The 16,660-nt window shown below is 51.8% G+C and overlaps 5 protein-coding genes across 5 annotated transcripts; 2 read left to right on the top strand and 3 right to left on the bottom strand.

The window, feature by feature from the left end:
- Positions 1-1,494: 1,494 nt before the first annotated feature.
- On the top strand, positions 1,495-2,873 carry Triagg1_3863 (uncharacterized protein; the record flags this gene model as incomplete). Its single annotated transcript, XM_062898202.1, has 2 exons — positions 1,495-2,481; positions 2,550-2,873. The coding sequence occupies 2 exons, from the start codon at positions 1,495-1,497 to the stop codon at positions 2,871-2,873; spliced, it is 1,311 nt and encodes a 436-aa protein (XP_062757366.1).
- A 612-nt stretch (positions 2,874-3,485) lies between these two features.
- Positions 3,486-5,161, bottom strand: Triagg1_3864 (uncharacterized protein; the record flags this gene model as incomplete). Its single annotated transcript, XM_062898203.1, has 2 exons — positions 3,486-3,728; positions 3,791-5,161. 2 exons carry the CDS (start codon positions 5,159-5,161, stop codon positions 3,486-3,488), a joined length of 1,614 nt encoding a protein of 537 aa, XP_062757367.1.
- A 2,463-nt stretch (positions 5,162-7,624) lies between these two features.
- Positions 7,625-8,364, bottom strand: Triagg1_3865 (uncharacterized protein; the record flags this gene model as incomplete). The annotated part of the gene is made up of 3 exons (XM_062898204.1): positions 7,625-7,653; positions 7,726-8,047; positions 8,287-8,364. The coding sequence occupies 3 exons, from the start codon at positions 8,362-8,364 to the stop codon at positions 7,625-7,627; spliced, it is 429 nt and encodes a 142-aa protein (XP_062757368.1).
- Positions 8,365-9,748: 1,384 nt separating this feature from the next.
- Triagg1_3866 (uncharacterized protein) lies at positions 9,749-11,678 on the bottom strand (the record flags this gene model as incomplete). Its single annotated transcript, XM_062898205.1, has 2 exons — positions 9,749-10,059; positions 10,124-11,678. The coding sequence occupies 2 exons, from the start codon at positions 11,676-11,678 to the stop codon at positions 9,749-9,751; spliced, it is 1,866 nt and encodes a 621-aa protein (XP_062757369.1).
- A 1,411-nt stretch (positions 11,679-13,089) lies between these two features.
- On the top strand, positions 13,090-16,310 carry Triagg1_3867 (CAZyme family GT39; the record flags this gene model as incomplete). The annotated part of the gene is made up of 5 exons (XM_062898206.1): positions 13,090-13,349; positions 13,439-13,728; positions 13,831-14,114; positions 14,197-15,663; positions 15,786-16,310. The coding sequence occupies 5 exons, from the start codon at positions 13,090-13,092 to the stop codon at positions 16,308-16,310; spliced, it is 2,826 nt and encodes a 941-aa protein (XP_062757370.1).
- Between the last annotated feature and the right edge of the window lie 350 nt (positions 16,311-16,660).

Consider the following 16,660-nt stretch of genomic DNA (forward strand, 5'->3'; position numbering starts at 1 on the left):
CATAGGCGATGATACCATGGCGGCGTTTGTGATTTATACAACTCAGAGTTGGCTTCTTCTTGATAATTTCTCTCTTCAAATTCCTGTTACCAACCTTTGGGATGCTTGTAGTCGTTGCTTGATTATAGGGGTATCTTGCCGTACGAATTTGCCGTTCCATGACGCCATTCTCATGTGCAAACAATACACAAAGCACACACACACACATATATATACATACACATCTTTCAATAAACCAAATCTTGCCATATCTAGGCCAAGCATTTCTCATAGCGCGCTTCGATGTCGGATATCAATTCAATCTTCGCGTGGTGGTGGAGGTCCGCATGGCTGGATCATTTTCTGTGCGCCGAATAAAATCGAAGCGTCAGCAAGAGAGAGTTTTTGGGCCAATCCCGGCCCCATACGCGCAAAAGAAGCCGGATTTACATACCCTAATCATTTGAGCCCGCGTCTTCGTCAATGGCTCGTTTTCAGCCAACGAAATGTATGTGAGAAGCGGTCGGTGGCCGACGATGGAGGCAAAGGTATCTCGCTGGATGTTCGTCCTCCACTCCCAGCTAGAGGTATCCGGATGGCCAGTGCCGATATATTTGGCCTGGAGACGTTCGAGTTCCTGCTGGTTGCGAAGCTTGTCGGCCTAGTGTCGAGGACAGCAGAATTAGCAAGGATACGCGATTGAGAATTGCGCGGACGAGATTGCAGGCATGGCCACTTACCATGGCGACGATTCAGATGCAGCAACGAAATGTGCTAAACGGCGCGTAATTTTTCTCAATCAGCGTTTTAGATTAAAGAGAGACGGAAATTGAACAAGAAACTGCTTAGAACCAAAGGCGCAACTGGGGTTCAGCCGGAGCTGTGTTGAGCTTGGACGAATTGGCGACCGGATCAAGCTCGGCTGAATAAGGGCAGAATGTCGGGGCGATTTATTTCTGCAAGATGAGGTCAGCGCCGGCCGTGTTGACACATGCCATTTCGAGCGGCATGCGGTTCTGCATCTGTACATGTACTTGCCGTATCTATGTAAACTGCATACTCGGTGCGGTACATGAACATTTTCAATTCCAAATTCAATCCTTATCGACAAACCTTGTTATTCATCTGCTATCGAGAAAAAGGCAACTTGAGCCTCAATCTTCTTTTCTTTGTCTACCTTGGACGACTTCGTTATTCGGGGCATATCTAGCCTCTAACCGGGCTAGCCAGGTTTCTCTTTTCCGGCTTACTCAGAAGTAGCATTGCCTTTTACTTGACAGCATCGGGGATCAAGAGTGAGACCAAGCGCGTCTCTCGACGAAAACAGAGGGCATTTCTAATCTGGGATACAACCAACTCTCATTCGCCACGGTTCTTGATTTTTATTTTTATGCTATTTTTTATTTATTTATTTTCCCTCTTCATTTTTATTTGCTTTCATTGTTTCAGGACGTTGAAATAATTTGAGAAGCTGGCATTCTCCTCTCTTACCCGTGAAGGGAACAATCCACAGCCATGGCTCAACCACTCACCACCCCAGAACATTGGACAGAGCTCATTGCCGCCAGGAGGCAGAGGCGGCTTTGTTCGGAACACGTGGAAGCGTTGAAGCGCTCTTGCGCAGGCGAATGCGGGAAAAGACACGTCTCCGAGTGCGCAAAGTGCTGGTCTCTAGTCCTCGAGAGGATGCGCCAGAGGTACAGCGAGGGCCAAGACCGCGAATGGTTCACGTATAGGAAAGCGTTTTACCAGGAGCTGCAAAGCCTGTTTGCAGACGCGAAGCAGCGCAAGATAAGCGTCAGGCAGATTGAGGCGCGGATAGATTCGGAAAAGGAAGCGTGGTATCGATGGGTCCTGAGGAAACACCCCGAGTACATCGTCACCTGCGATGTTCAGCATGTCCACGAGGAGTTGAGAGCCATGCTGGACGACCCGGATCGGTCACGCGACGAGGTGGTGGGCATGGTGTGGCGAGGAATCGGGAAGCCCCCCGACTGGGCTGAGCATGTGGATGCGTTTGCGGTAGAGGTTGCTGCTGCTGGGGGCAATCCGGCCGCCCTGAAGAGACTCTACGTGAAGGAGTTCTTCATGGATCATGAGACGGGCGAGCCGCTGCAACATTCGAAGCCGTTTCTGGATGAATACACCTCCAACGAAAACATGAACATCGAAGAGGCGTTTGGCAAGTTCAGCAAGGAAGCGCACGAGATCAAGATTATGATACCCCAGCGGGAATTCTTCGTGAATCGGCTGAATGACCTTCGAAGGGCCAAGATGGCCGATGATCTGGAAAAGACGCAGCAGGCTACAATCGAGGCTCAAGCAGCCCAGGAGCGGATATCGGGTGATGAGCTCTACAACCTACCTCCATGTTCGGTGTGCGGAAAGGTCGTGGACACAAACGACGTCTTCTCTTGCACCGTATGTCAGGCCACTGTGCAGATTGGAGGCAACCAGGGACTTACGGTTTACTGCTCCGAGGAGTGCTATGACGCTGGACACGTATGTGCTTCCCCAACCCCCGTCGGCATCAACTGTGCGAGTAACCTGCTAACTCTCTTTCCGCCTAGGCCAAGCATGTTGATGAGATGCATCGCTGCCATGCCGGAGACCACTGCGTGCAGAACCGCGATAACGGACCAGAAGAAGACGTCGTCATGGAGGATGAGGCTGCACTTGACGCGTTTGCCTGCAAAGACTGCGTGGGCCTGAAACGGCTGACACTGTTCTGCTCAGAACGCTGTGCGTCTGAAAACATTGCCAGACACCAACACGAGGAACACGAGACCAAGATAGAGGCGGAGGCAGCTTCCAGTTGGGTGAGTTCGTTGTCCCACGAGATCGAGTCGATCCTCAGTCGAGAGAATCCAGGGATAAAGATGGTGTTGATGTGATGGGACGGCGGCGGCGTTCCTTTTTTTGTATATTGCAAGTGTAATAGTATATAATGATTATCGTGATGAGATATCTGGTAGCTAAAGGTTATCTATCAATATACCTTGTTTCCTTTTTTTTTTTATGGCATACAACTCGGACAAATAAACGAAACGGCTGCGTTATTCTATACAAAAGGCATTACTAGGAGGTTTGTCCATGTTGTCTCATTTGTGCAATGCAATGCAAGGCTGCTATAGTATATAAGCCACTCTAATTAGCGTGGTTCGCAACGGGTTCTATGGTCTAACGGTTATGACTCCGGATTTTGATTCCGGCAGCGAGGGTTCGACTCCCCCTAGAACCTAACCCGTTATTTTGAAATTTTTTTTCAATCTTTGTCTTTTTTTTTTTTTTTTTTTTGTATTTTGCAATGTTTCTTCTACCTACGAGCAGTTGATTTCAGAGAAGGGCATTATTTATTGTTTCGAACGGACCAATGGATACACAATCAATACGTGACGAGTGAATGCCAACTTTCTCTATTATATCGTGGCTGTTATAGACATAGCTTTCTAGTAAGCCCCTATATCTACACGTCTAATTTTTATTTTGTTCTCTCATCACATCATTCAGTTCTCAGTCTCTCGACTGCTTCCCTTTTCACTGGAGCTTCCCTTTTCGCTCGATCTATCCTCCTCTTTACCCGCAGCCCCCTCGCTTGCGGAATCGACCAGTCCATATCGAATGGCGTATTCTTCCACCTCTTGGTGAGAAAGATATGGCAGCTCCTTGGCAGCCTTGACGTACGACATGTTCTCGACATGGCCCTTGGCGAAGATGATGTCAATCTCTTCCAGCGATCTGTTTGCGGTCTATACTGGTTGTTAGCGAGGGCGAAACAATGCATGTACTTGGGATACAAAGAGCCACATACCTCTGGGTAGAAGAAATAGAGAACGGGGAAGAAGCATGCATTTACCACGGCAAAGAACAAATACGTTCCCCAGCCGATTCGGTTAATCATGATTGGGGTGATCATGACGATGAAGAAGTTGAAGAGCCAGTTGGTACATGTCGAAACGGCGTTTGCCTTTGCGCGAGTCTTGATGGGGCTGATCTCGGCAGGGTAGAGCCAAGGAAGAGGGAGCCAGGTAGCTCCAAACGAGGCGATGTAAGTGAAGAGACCGACGGCAGCTCCCTTGGCCGCGTTGGGATTTCCCGGGATCAGGCACGCGAAAGTCAGGACCATGGAGAGCATCTGGCCGGCCGTTCCCCAGAGGAAAAGCTTCCGGCGCCCAACCCGCTCGATGATGAACCAGGACACGGTGGCAAAGGCAGAGTAGACAATCATGTTGACGCCGCCGAGCAGCATGGCCATGTTGTGAGACTCGCCGATGGAGTTTTGGAACAGGATGGGGAAGTAGTAGATGACGGCGTTGCAGCCGCCGACTTGCTGCATGAACTGGGACGAGGCGCCGAGCAACATGCGTCGGAAGTGCTGCGTCTTGCCGTTGGTGAAGAGAGCCTTGACGGGTGTGCTCTTTTGACCGGCGAAACCCGAGGCCCTGATGGAATCGAGAATGATGTCCCGCTCCGTCTTGGTCTCTTGGCTGTCGATTTCATATCCGCGGAGGGCGGCAATGGTTCGCTCAGCCTCCTCATATCTCTCGTGTGTGAGAAGCCAGCGAGGGCTGTCGGGGAGCCAGATCATTGCCGTGCTGAAGAGCAGGGCAAAGGTGATTTGGAAAGCAATGGGGAATCGCCAAACCAGGTCGTCAGGCCCGTACGATGCGCCGTAGTCGATCCAGTACGCAATCAGCGATCCAAAGGCAATGATGCCTCCTTCGATACAGATGAGAAGACCACGGTTGGACGTCTTGCTGCACTCGGCTTGGTACGTCGGGACGGTTGAGGTGTTGATGCCGTTTCCAACGCCCGTGACGATGCGGCCAACGATGAACTGCGCCAGCTGGGCATGGCCGCGCATGGGTGTGACTTGAATAATGGTTCCGAGAATCATGATGATGCCGCCGAGGATGATGGCACGTCGGCGGCCGAGCAGGTCTCCAACAGCGAGGATGAAGACAGCACCTATCAAACAGCCAATCTCGTAGATGGCTGTTACCAGGCCCTGCATGGTAGAATCTCTAGTGGCGGGGAAGTAGTCGTTGAACACCGGGGAGGAAATGATGCCGCTCATAACGCCCTGGTCATAGCCAAAGAGGAGGAAAGCAGTGGTGGCGATGGTTGAGACGGCCAGGGAGAGAGGCCGCCCCGAAAGGCCAGCAAACGTAGGAGGCGCCATGATGGATTACCTATCTCAAGACACACAACATATGTGTGCTATGCCTTGGGTACGATGTAATACAGAGCAGGCGTTTGTGCTCGACTTGAATAATGGGGAATCGAAACACCGGAGGAAACATGGGGTTGAGCATGGTGATATATATACCCATGTATACCTACCTACCTACCATATGATTTGATATATGGGAGAATACTTGGTTTGAGCCCTCTGAGAGTCGCGAGAGTCGGTCAAGATTCCTGATCTGTTCAAAACGGCGAGTTATCCACATGACATCATAATCGTCCGAAACAGCTGGATCGTCGTATCGAAGCAGATTGCAAAGAGTCCTAGTCCGAGGCACGAGAATTCACGAGGGTGGGTCGGAGTGACGATCGAGCGGAGCCGCAGACTGAGGTTGTGTGAGTTGCAGCGGCCAACGAGATGTGCTGTTTTCTCTTTTCCAGCGCAGGATCTTCATGATTGTTTCACGCAATATGCGGGCAGATGGGGGTGGTTGACTCCAGAGGCCCCGTTGAGTGGTTTTTATCTAGCTGAGTTGAGGCCTTACACCCGTGCCACTTTCAGATTCACTTTTACAGATCTAAGTCAGTTTTCGCCGTCTTGTTAACAAAGTCTTGCTCAAATAAGATTTCAAATCACTATTAGCATTCATGGTATATTCAACTCAAACCGTCGATATAACACACAAGACGTGGCGTACAAACACATTAGCTGGATAGGAATAGCCTCGAGCCCGTGACAGATACACGTACCCGGCTCTCGACTACCGGAACCTCACCGGCACATGCGAAGAACGGTTCCAGTTTTTGGGCTGCTTGGTGCTTGGCTCCCCCCTCAAGTCAAGTCAGCACTTGAGTGGCCCAGTTAAAGCGAGTCATTTTGCGACGGGATGCGATATGCATACTGGGATCTTCCACCTGCTTTGATTCGTGCGACTGCTGGGAAAGGGGATGCCGAGTGTCGATCAGCACATGCAAATCGGGGCCGCAAACCCGAGAGACGAGGGTCTGCGAGGCTGCAAAATTTCGACAGCCCGTATGGTAGGTACTGTATCCGCTGGGATGGAGAGTTTGTACGAGTAGCACATGGCTGTGGCCAGAATAAGGGTTTTCCTGGAGATGGTTCCCGGGCTTGTATTATATGGAGGAGCCCATGGGGTCTGGTAGTAGTAGTACGAAGACGGGGAAAGAGACTGACTCTCGTCAAGATGCCCAATTACAGTAACGATGCACTAGGAACGAGATTGTGAGAGGTTGAATTCACTGAATCGTCTATACACTCAATAACATCAATGTCTGACTTTACATCACTCAAACTTGACTCTAATATGCAGCTCAACGAGCCTCATTCTTGGCAGACACTGATTTCAAAACAGACGTACCCACCCCACAACCCACATCACTCCAAGCAAGCAAGACAGAAAGCCACGTTTAGAATTTTTAAAAAATCTTCAGTATTTGTTTTTGCCGCTCATGATGGAATAAAACAACCGTCATTGGCTTGACTATTTCGTAAAAACAAAAAAAAAAAAAAATCTTCAGGTTTCGCAGGTCCAATGTTTTTTTCCTACTCAGTAAACCCGCGCCAAGATTATGACATCGTTGTGGATCTACACCAAGAATCGCTGTCTCGGACCAAGATCCACAAATCCGCCGGAACCGAATATCGGGACCGGCTGGGTTCACCGTTCAGCCCTGAGATGGGCAAATGGGACTTTTCTTCTTCTTTTTCTTTTCAGTGCTGGATGTGATAGGGCAACTCTTATCAATGGCTCGGCGAAACGAACCATCGAGAATGATGCTCGGTTAGCACTGGAACAGTTTGATCGCCTCGAGAATCATACAAGACTAGTACCTACCCTATACCCTATACCGGGCTGGTAATTTCATGTAAAGAAGGAAGAAAAAATAAAGGGGAACGAAATGAATTAATAAATTAATAAAGCATAAATAGACAATATTCAAAAAGTCAAGCAGTGTAAAAGGAATGGTTACATGTTTCCATATTGATCATTATGTACGTTGAACGCTGCTAGCCTGAAGACGCCGTGTCGTTTGTATCATTTCTCGTGATGCAAATCATATGCTGGCTATATCTAGCGAGCTCGGACAAAGATGATGTGCATCAAAGGGTTTGATAAGGAGAGTCAAATCGCAAAGACAGAAGAAGGAAAATCCAGCAGGATAAGAAAAAGAGGCAGACACGACAGATGACATGACGGACGGCGGGGAAAAGCAAGCTCACATGGAAAAGGAATATGGTAACATAGGTCCGTTTCACATGCTTGCTGACTTCTTGGATGTGCCATACCAACTAAATCTGTCATTCGCTTGAAATGGTGGATGTATGTAATAGAGAGAACCTTGCGGGTTCCGCTCATCGTCAGGAGTTATGGGTGGTAGCCCCATTGCTATATTCTCTCAGAGGCGTCCCACAACAAACCAAACAACAGCAGTGCCATCACCAGGCGTTGCGATCCCAGTTGGGGTCTAGAAATATTCATTGTCCCCAAGTCAGCCTCAACGCACTCTCAGCGAACAAGAACAAACAGCTTGACATACCCTGAACAAACGCGGCCAGCACCTTGCTACCGGTCTGCAGCAGCGGATGGCCCACGACAATCTTGAGGAACTTCTCCAGGCCGGCTCGTCGGTTCTCGATGACATCGTCGCTGAAGCGGTTGGTGAAGACCTTGCCGGGCAGCGGCGGGATCGTCACACGGGCGCTCTCGCGCTCGAGGATGTCGCGGAAGTATTCAAAGTCGGAGTACCGCCTGCGCACGCTGCTCTGGCGCAGCTTGAAGGCGGGGATGTTGGTGCGGCAGAGGATCTCGTAGTCGGTGTACATGGACCGGCCCATGCCGTGGGTTCGAGGATTCCGCACCTGTTGGTCGCAGCACAGAGGAGCATTAGCAATGCCGTGTGATGATGACGATGACGATGATGATGACGATGACAGTGATGATGCATCCAGACAGAGGCCTGTCCTCTTGCCCTTGTCCTGTTGCCACCCCTGAAACCTGTCCGTCTTTTTTTTTTCTTTCTCAGCCCCCCCTTTTGTTGTGTCGAATCCGTGCCATTCAGCTATAATGCTGTGCTATACTGCTGTCCAATTTTCCTCACCTCAATCTCGAGAAAGTTCTCTGGCGGACCGTAGATCTCGTCAAAGCTCTGCTGCCGCGTGTCCGGCATGGACTGCATGATGGGCCGATGCAGATCCGGCGACTTGCGGGCCGCCTGCGCGGCGTCCTGATTGTCCGACAGTTTGGCGGTGGTACAAGGGCGATGGCTATGGCTCGAGGTGTTGCGCGCGCACGCGAGAGATGGAGAGAGAGAGATCGCGCTGTTGATCAAGAGCGAGCTCGAGCTTCGATATTTGGATCCGAGCAAGAGAAGAAGAGGAACGACAAGCGATGCTGCTCCGTATCGCCGGGCCGCACAGCACCTTGGCAAAGCTGCTTGGAGTTGGAGTTGGAGTCGAGTCGGGAAATGCGCTCGATCGTGTGATGACCAGCCTTGGGCCAAAAGGTGGAGAGTGACGAGATAAATAATGCCTGCTTTGCACAATCGCGGGAAGCTGAACAAGGTGGGGTTTGCAGTTGCTGCTGTTCACGTGGGGGGGAAACTGAGCTTCCCCACCAGTTCTATGTTTGCCGTGCAGATTGTCTCTCATTTGCCTTCCATGTGATGAAGCATCAACTTGACGAGCGACTCTAATTCAGAGCTTGTCACGATGACGCTGCATGATTGATTGGGGTCAACCGCTTGCTGCATCAGGAAATCAGTGTATCGCAAACTCTACATGAGCCTTGAGTTTGTTTATCAATGCGTCTCCGATGTGGCCAAAAATCCAAGTCCAAGTCCAAGTCCAAGTCCAAGTCAAAGCAAAGGCCTCTTGTTATCGTAGCATGTCACTGGTGCTATGGATATAGCATGGGATTATCAGAGTATCACAGGCGGCGATAGTATCCCCAACTTGAACCCAATGTGCCCCCCGATAACAGGGGGCGTATATCATTAATTCCCTTCTACGGAGTACTCATTCCGATTATTCACTGCCCCGGCAATATGACCCAGGCTATGCTATCAGATGCAGCCCTTGTCGAAACGCAATGCTGATGCCATCGTACCACGGCTCCCCTCGACAGATTGGTTGTAGAGCCAGGACTAAAAGAACGAATACCGGCCCTTTTCACCATCTGGGGCTTCATGCAGTGTCCGTGCTACCTTGGCACATGCCGTCTTCATTCAATCTCATGTTGTGCAACTTGTTCACAGCGTTCATCATAAAACCGCTAATGGTAAATGAGCCCCTGATAACAACATCAAAGGAAAAAAAAAAAAGGTCGCCTCACCTTGAGCTCCCAAACTCCACAACAAGTCAACTTCCATGTATATCCAAAGACTCTGAAAATAAATAATAAAAATAAGGGCATCGGCTTCATCTAGATGATGCATGATTGCCAATGCCCCGGTGGGTGGAGTTGCTGGAAGTGCCGAGAGCTGTTTGAGGCCTTGAATCTTCTCAAGGTATCCTCCTCTCACGGATAATACCTGCTAGCTAAAGCTCAATATTCGTTGCCCATCACTTCTTAGTTGCAAACTTCTGATGGATTGCGCGAATCTGCTCATCGACATTGACATTCTGGAGGTGGTTGAGATGAGCTTGGCTCTTCCCCTCTAAATGTCCGTCGAAGCTTTGGATGGCCGCCTTCTTTCGCCTGGCTTGTTCATCCTCCGAGAGGGCGTTTCCTGTCGCAGGATCAAAGACATCGCTCCTCTGGCTAGCAAGTCGCTTCAGATTGTTGGCCACATCAACATGAGCAATGTTGGACGTAGCATAACGTGACTCGGCCTTGGCCTTTTGTTCCTTCCAGCTTGGATCCAGGAGTTCGACTGAGTAGCGAAAAAGGTTAGCCAGTGTTCAAAGTTTAGCATCGTCATGAGGTTGGCAACTTACTTCGCATGTGCGCTTCGAGTTCGTTGAGGGGAATCTGCTGCTTGCAGTTGGGGCACAGCGCCATCTGCGTTCCTTGCTTGGTTGCCGCCTTCTGTGCTGCCCGTGGCACGTAATTCTCCCGAATCTTCATAGGACCAAGGCCACCCCTCGCCTCTGAATGCGCCGCCTGCACACGAGCCTGTGCTTCGGATCTCTCTTGTATTCTCCGCAACTCCTCTTCCTCCTGAGCGGATGGCTGTGGCTGATGCACCTCGGCGCCGTAGACGGGCACAGGAGACGGCAATTGTGGCTGCTGCTGCTGCTGCTGTGGTGCGTATCCTGTATGCACAGGGAGGGGAAAGGAGGCTGGAAGAGCTGCTTCTGCGGCTCCGTTGTGCAGCTCGTCCTCTTCGCCTGGCATGGCCTCTTCGATTCGCAGGTTGGCACTGATGGATGCCTTGTTTCTGTCTTCCAAGGAAGCGTATTGCAGCTCGCCCAGGGTAGTGGGAGGCGGCAGATTGGCACTTTCGTCGGCGTCGGAGAATGTAATGGTCTCGACGATGACAAAGTCACCCCAATCGATTCGAGCAAACTCGGCCTTTTCGTCTTCTTCCTCGGCCTCCCTCTTCTTCCTCTCAGCCTCCTGATATTTGGCATACTCCGCCCTCTCTTTTGCTCGCTTCAGGACGTGGAATTTGTCCTTTACGTTTAGCTGCAGCTCTGCTGTCCGCTCCTCCTGCAGCTTGCCGCCTTCACCATCGAGTCCGCTCGCCCGCAAAAGCAACGTGTACTGGTCGACAATGTGCTGGAAAAAGTTGTGGAACGTGTGGTTGGGGATCAGGAATTGGAACTGGGGGTTGCCGGCCTCGCGCTGCGCCAGCTGCGTCATGAACTGCCGTCCGTTCTTGGCCACGAAAAGCGCCGTCAACCGAATCACGTCCAAGTCCTTCTGGTTGATGTGAGGCATTCGAGCGCAAAACTGAAAGTCGGGAGGCTTCGGCGGCCCCTTGGGCTTCTCGGGAACCGGGGCGATGGTTTCTCCCACTCGACCGGCCGCAATGTCGGTGCCGCGACCAGATCTGATCTCGCTCAGCCGCCACTGGTAGTAGGCGTGGTAGGCATCGTCGACGCTCAGAAAGCTGAACTTGGGGTTCTGCCGTTCCTTTTCCCGGATGCGATCCTCGAATACCGAGCCGTTTCGCGCGACATATCCAGCCGTCTTTTCGAGGATGTTTCGAATTTCGCGTGGCGGCAGAACCACACCGGCAGGAGCTTTGATGTCGTCAAGCGCGTTTGACGCACTTCCATTCGCCACTTCCGCAGCCATGTCCGCGATCGATGAAGAATAATCCCGGAAGAAGATGTGATTCTGCTTCTGCTGCTTCTGCTGCTTCTGCTTCTGCCTTTTGGAGGAGTTGAAGGAGAAGGGCCCGAAGAGATGGACGGCGATGCGATGGCGATGCAGCTTGGCTGGAAATTTCTCGGTTGCCTTGCACCAAGCACTCCAGCATTCGAATTGAGTCGGAAGCCGGAGCCATGTTAATCCGACCCGTTGTCGATGTCGCGCCACGTCCATGGTCGCATGTACTCCGTGTGGGGTGCAGAGTACAAGTACCCTGGACCTGGACCCTTCCGTGGTTGCGAGAAGCTCGGAAGATACTTACCTCTCTACCTTGTGCTTCCTGTCGTATAACATCATGGCATAAAGGGATCTGACATCCAATTTAACAACGTCGAGACTTTTAAACGTGTAGTTTTTATCATTAGGTACCTTTTTCCTTCACGAGAAGCAAAATTGGACAGCAAATATGGCAGCCTGGTTAATGTATCTGCTGTGTATTCAATTCTATTTGCAGCCACCTTGCCCAAGTTTCAGGTACCGATACCACTAGTCACTTTCTGGGGAGCACATGTCAATTGGCCCAGAACGAACTTGAGCGCTCTTACTGGGAGCCTCGACCTCGCTACGAACCGAATTGGCTCCCAGTTCATCTTAGTGCGGCTGAAGCCGTCTTCATCGAGGGCTTTTGTGACGAACGGAATTGATGCGGGCCGTGCAATGAGATTGAGCTGCTGCACGTACTGGTAGTACAGGTACTGCTTGTACTTGGTAGTACGTGTAGGTGCTATATTCGCTTAATCTGTATGGAGAGGTACCTTACCTCTTCGTAGAAAAGGCGCTATAGGTTTCCAAGTACCTAAAATTTTTGAATCGTTTCTAGGTACTACACATATACTAAGGTAAATCGGACAAGATTGACTCCCAAGCTTCTTTTGGAGTAGCATTGCCCATTGCTAATTGGATCATCCTTTTAGTGCTAGTAGCCAATAGTACATCCCAAAGGCAAGGGGGCCCTCTCCAACACGAGGCTACAACGGGGCCTTTTCTGCAAGTCGAGGCCATCGCCCGAGTTACCAGCTGGCTACTCGCGCTTTGTATGGCGCCACAGCCGCGGCAGCTCGTACCTGTACCTGCCCTCGGTACCTGCTATGGCTGTGCACCGGCACAGTGGCGCCAAGGCTGAAAGTCCTCCCTGTTAAGGCCACTGTAGCTACAATGCTGGAAGCGGACGCGAAGCTGAGAAAACGGTTGCGCAGCTCCTCCTCCCACCCCTGACTGGCTTGGTTTGCCCATCACGACAACCATTTCCGGCTTCTTCTCCCCTTCTCCCTTTATTTTCTCTTCCTCTCCGCTTGCGCGCTGCGACTCTCGACTCGCGGCTGTCGTTTCTTATTCTTGCCCGGCCGAATTGGGCTTGTCTCTTGTCCATTGTTCCTTTTGTCGCCTTCTTCCATGAGGCATCTTTATTAATTTCCCCACGGCTCGTCTCCTTCGTTCGATACACTCATTTACCGGTCCGATCTGGACATTTTCCACCCCCCGAGAGCTCGGTCCTCTATTCTCTAGTCGCACGATTCGACCGCATATTACTCCTACTCCGTCGTCTACGCTTTTTTAACCAACAATCCCCGCCAAACTCTTCGCCATGGCGAAAGCGACGGCGCGGGGCCGCAGCCCTCAACCTCCCCTCGTCGCAGAGAAGCAGCCCTTGGCTGCACCAGTCGCATCCACCAAGCCCAAGCCCAAGAAGAGCACATCGTACAAGTCTGACGGCGTTGCCGACAACGATGTCTTCCTGCTCCCTGGGCCCGACTATGTGGCGGCCCTCGGGGTGACTGTCCTGGCCACCATTGTGCGCCTCTTCAAAATCTACCTGCCCACCAGCGTCGTATTTGATGAAGTCCAGTGAGTGTGGCCTCTTTTCCCATGCAGTTCTATATTCCAAGCTCCGTATCCATCCGTGCCACTGTGCTAACTGTTTCCGTCCCTTTCAGCTTCGGTGGTTTCGCTTCCAAGTACATCAAGGGCAGGTTCTTCATGGACGTACACCCTCCCTTGGCCAAGATGCTCATTGCCCTCACTGGATGGCTTGCGGGCTTCGACGGCAACTTCGATTTCAAGGATATTGGCAAAGATTATCTGGAGCCTGGCGTTCCCTATGTCGCCATGCGTCTGTTCCCTGCCATCTGCGGCATCTTCCTCGCCCCCTTCATGTTCTTGACGCTAAAGGCGGTTGGCTGCCGAACGACGACCGCCGTGCTCGGTGCTGGCTTCATCATTTTTGGTAAATTCACACCGCCCTTGTTTTAGATGCTCTTTCACTGCTTTGCTGCGAAACCATATTGTGATGTTGGGTAAAGCCCGGTTCTAACCAAGCTTTCTGCAGAAAACGGTCTTCTTACTCAGGCCCGTCTGATTCTTCTGGATTCCCCCCTGGTTGCTGCTACGGCTTTCACTGCCATGTCCTTCACCTGCTTCACCAATCAACATGAGCAGGGGCCGGAAAAGGCGTTTCAACTGAGCTGGTGGTTCTGGCTTGCCATGACTGGTCTTGGTCTCGGCATTACCTCCAGCATCAAATGGGTTGGCCTTTTCACCATTGCCTGGGTGGGATCCTTGACTCTTTTGCAGCTGTGGATTCTCCTCGGCGATAGCAACAACGTCTCTGTTGTACGTAAAAGACATTCCATTCCATTCTCCTCTTCTCTCGTTGCCATTGAGCATTGGCGCTAACCCAGCTTTTTGAATGCAGCGTCTCTGGTTCAAGCACTTCATGGCTAGAGTTTTCTGCCTCATCATCATCCCCGTTACCTTCTATCTCGCCATGTTCGCCATTCACTTCCTTTGCCTGACCAACCCTGGCGAGGGTGATGGATTCATGAGCTCTGAATTCCAGGCTACGCTGAACAGCAAGGGTATGAAGGACGTTGCCGCCGACGTCGTCATGGGAAGCCGAGTTACCATCCGCCATGTCAATACTCAGGGTGGCTACCTCCACTCTCACCCCCTCATGTACCCTACCGGTAGCTTGCAGCAGCAAATCACTCTGTATCCCCACAAGGACGACAACAACGTTTGGATCCTGGAGAACCAGACTCAGCCCCTGGGTATTGATGGCCAACCGCTCAACGGAACTCTGGCATGGGACGCTCTGCCCGAGGTGCACCACATTGTTGATGGCTCTGTCCTCCGTCTCTACCACCAGCCTACCTTCCGGCGCCTTCACTCGCACGACGTGCGACCCCCGGTCACCGAAGCCGACTGGCAAAACGAGGTCTCTGCCTACGGCTACGAAGGCTTTGAAGGCGATGCCAACGATCTGTTCCGCGTTGAGATTGTCAAGAAGCAGTCCAAGGGAGCCCTGGCCAAGGAACGCCTCCGAACCATCGAGACCAAGTTCCGATTGGTCCACGTCATGACTGGCTGTGCTTTGTTCTCCCACAAGGTCAAGCTCCCCGAGTGGGCTTCCGAGCAGCAGGAAGTTACTTGCGCTCGCGGAGGCAGCGTGCCCAACAGCGTCTGGTATGTCGAGCACAACGAGCACCCTCTCCTCGGTGACGACGTCGAAAAGGTCAACTACGCCAACCCTGGCTTCTTTGGTAAATTCTGGGAGCTCCACAAGGTCATGTGGAGGACCAACGCTGGCCTGACCGACTCTCACGCCTGGGACTCTCGACCCCCCTCGTGGCCTATCCTCCGTCGTGGCATCAACTTCTGGGGCAAGCACCACATGCAAGTCTACCTCCTTGGCAACCCTCTCATCTGGTGGTCTAGCACGGCCGTCGTTGCGATTTGGGCCATCTTCAAGGGTGTTGCCATTCTCCGATGGCAGCGCGGATGCAATGACTACGCTAGCAGCACATTCAAGCGTTTCGATTATGAGATTGGTACCTCCGTCCTGGGCTGGGCCCTGCATTACTTCCCCTTCTTCCTGATGGAGCGCCAGCTTTTCTTGCACCACTATTTCCCGGCTCTCTACTTCGCCATCATCGCGCTCTGCCAGATGTTCGACTTTGTGACGGCAAGAATCCCGGCCGCTCTTGGTTACCGTGGCACTCTCATTAACCGCGTCGCCACTGTGTCCTTCCTCGTCCTTAGCGCAGCAGTGTTCACCCTGTTCGCCCCGTTGGCCTATGGCACTCCTTGGACCAAGGCGGAGTGCATGCGCGTCAAGCTCTTTGACAAATGGGACTTTGACTGCAACAGTTTCCTTGATGATGTAAGTCTTTCCTAAACAATCCCCAAACATAGACTCCCCACGCGTGGGTAAGGGGATGAATCAAGTGATTGAAAAAAAGGGTCGATTCTGAAAAGCCATGACTAACGTTTCTTGATGTTTAGTACCAGGGCTATACCTTGACATCACTTCCCCCCTCAAGCGCTGCTCCTTCAGTGCCTGTTGCCGACGTCAACCAAGACCAGAAGCCTCTGGCACCGCCCGTTATCTCCGAAGCAGCCGTTCCCCCGGAGCCCAAGATTCTCTCCAAAGAGGAGAAGATTGAGTACCGGGACCAGGACGGAAACCTGCTGAATGACGAGCAGGTCAAGGCCCTCGAAGGCAAGGTTGAGTTCCAGACCAAGTATGAGACCAAGACACGCGTCGTCGACGAGCAGGGACGCGAGGTCCCCATGCCCGAAGGCGGCTGGCCCGATAACATGGTCGGTGGTGTTGCCCCACCTCACCCTGACGTCGAGGGTGTCGACAAGGAGACCGCCAAGGCTGAGAGCGTTGAAGCCCCCAAGGAGGCGCCCAAGGAGGTCCCCAAGGAGGCCGTTGCAAGTTCCGAAGGCGAAAAGGAAGCCGAGAACCTCAAGGCTAAGCCCGCCAGCGAAGGACAAGAAGCCACTATTCAGGAGGAGCTGTAAGCGAGGGGGGATAGCTGCTGAGTTTTGAAATTTTCACGAGCGAAACAAAAAAAAAAAATCTCGTCACATTCAGAGACGGTGTCTCAATATTCTTTTAATATGCGTCGCACTACTACTTATGCCCTCGTGGCCAACTATTCAAGGACTCAACCATTTGGAATGAATCGAGGGCTTAGGGACGATGGGGCGCTACGGGGAGGTTTTTGTTTGGGCGGCGAATGGAAAAGATCTTGCTCAACTGGGTCTAGATGAAAAAGAAAACGTGTTTGAAAAAAGTTAATGGAAGAGGGCAAGAAAAGAGGGGCAACGAGAAAAGAGAAGAAGAGCGAGTGAGAGAGAGAGAGAGAAGT

This window comes from Trichoderma aggressivum (assembly GCF_033847375.1).
Source record: "Trichoderma aggressivum f. europaeum strain CBS 100526 chromosome Unknown scaffold_011, whole genome shotgun sequence".
In the NCBI taxonomy this organism is placed as follows: Eukaryota; Fungi; Ascomycota; class Sordariomycetes; order Hypocreales; family Hypocreaceae; genus Trichoderma; species Trichoderma aggressivum.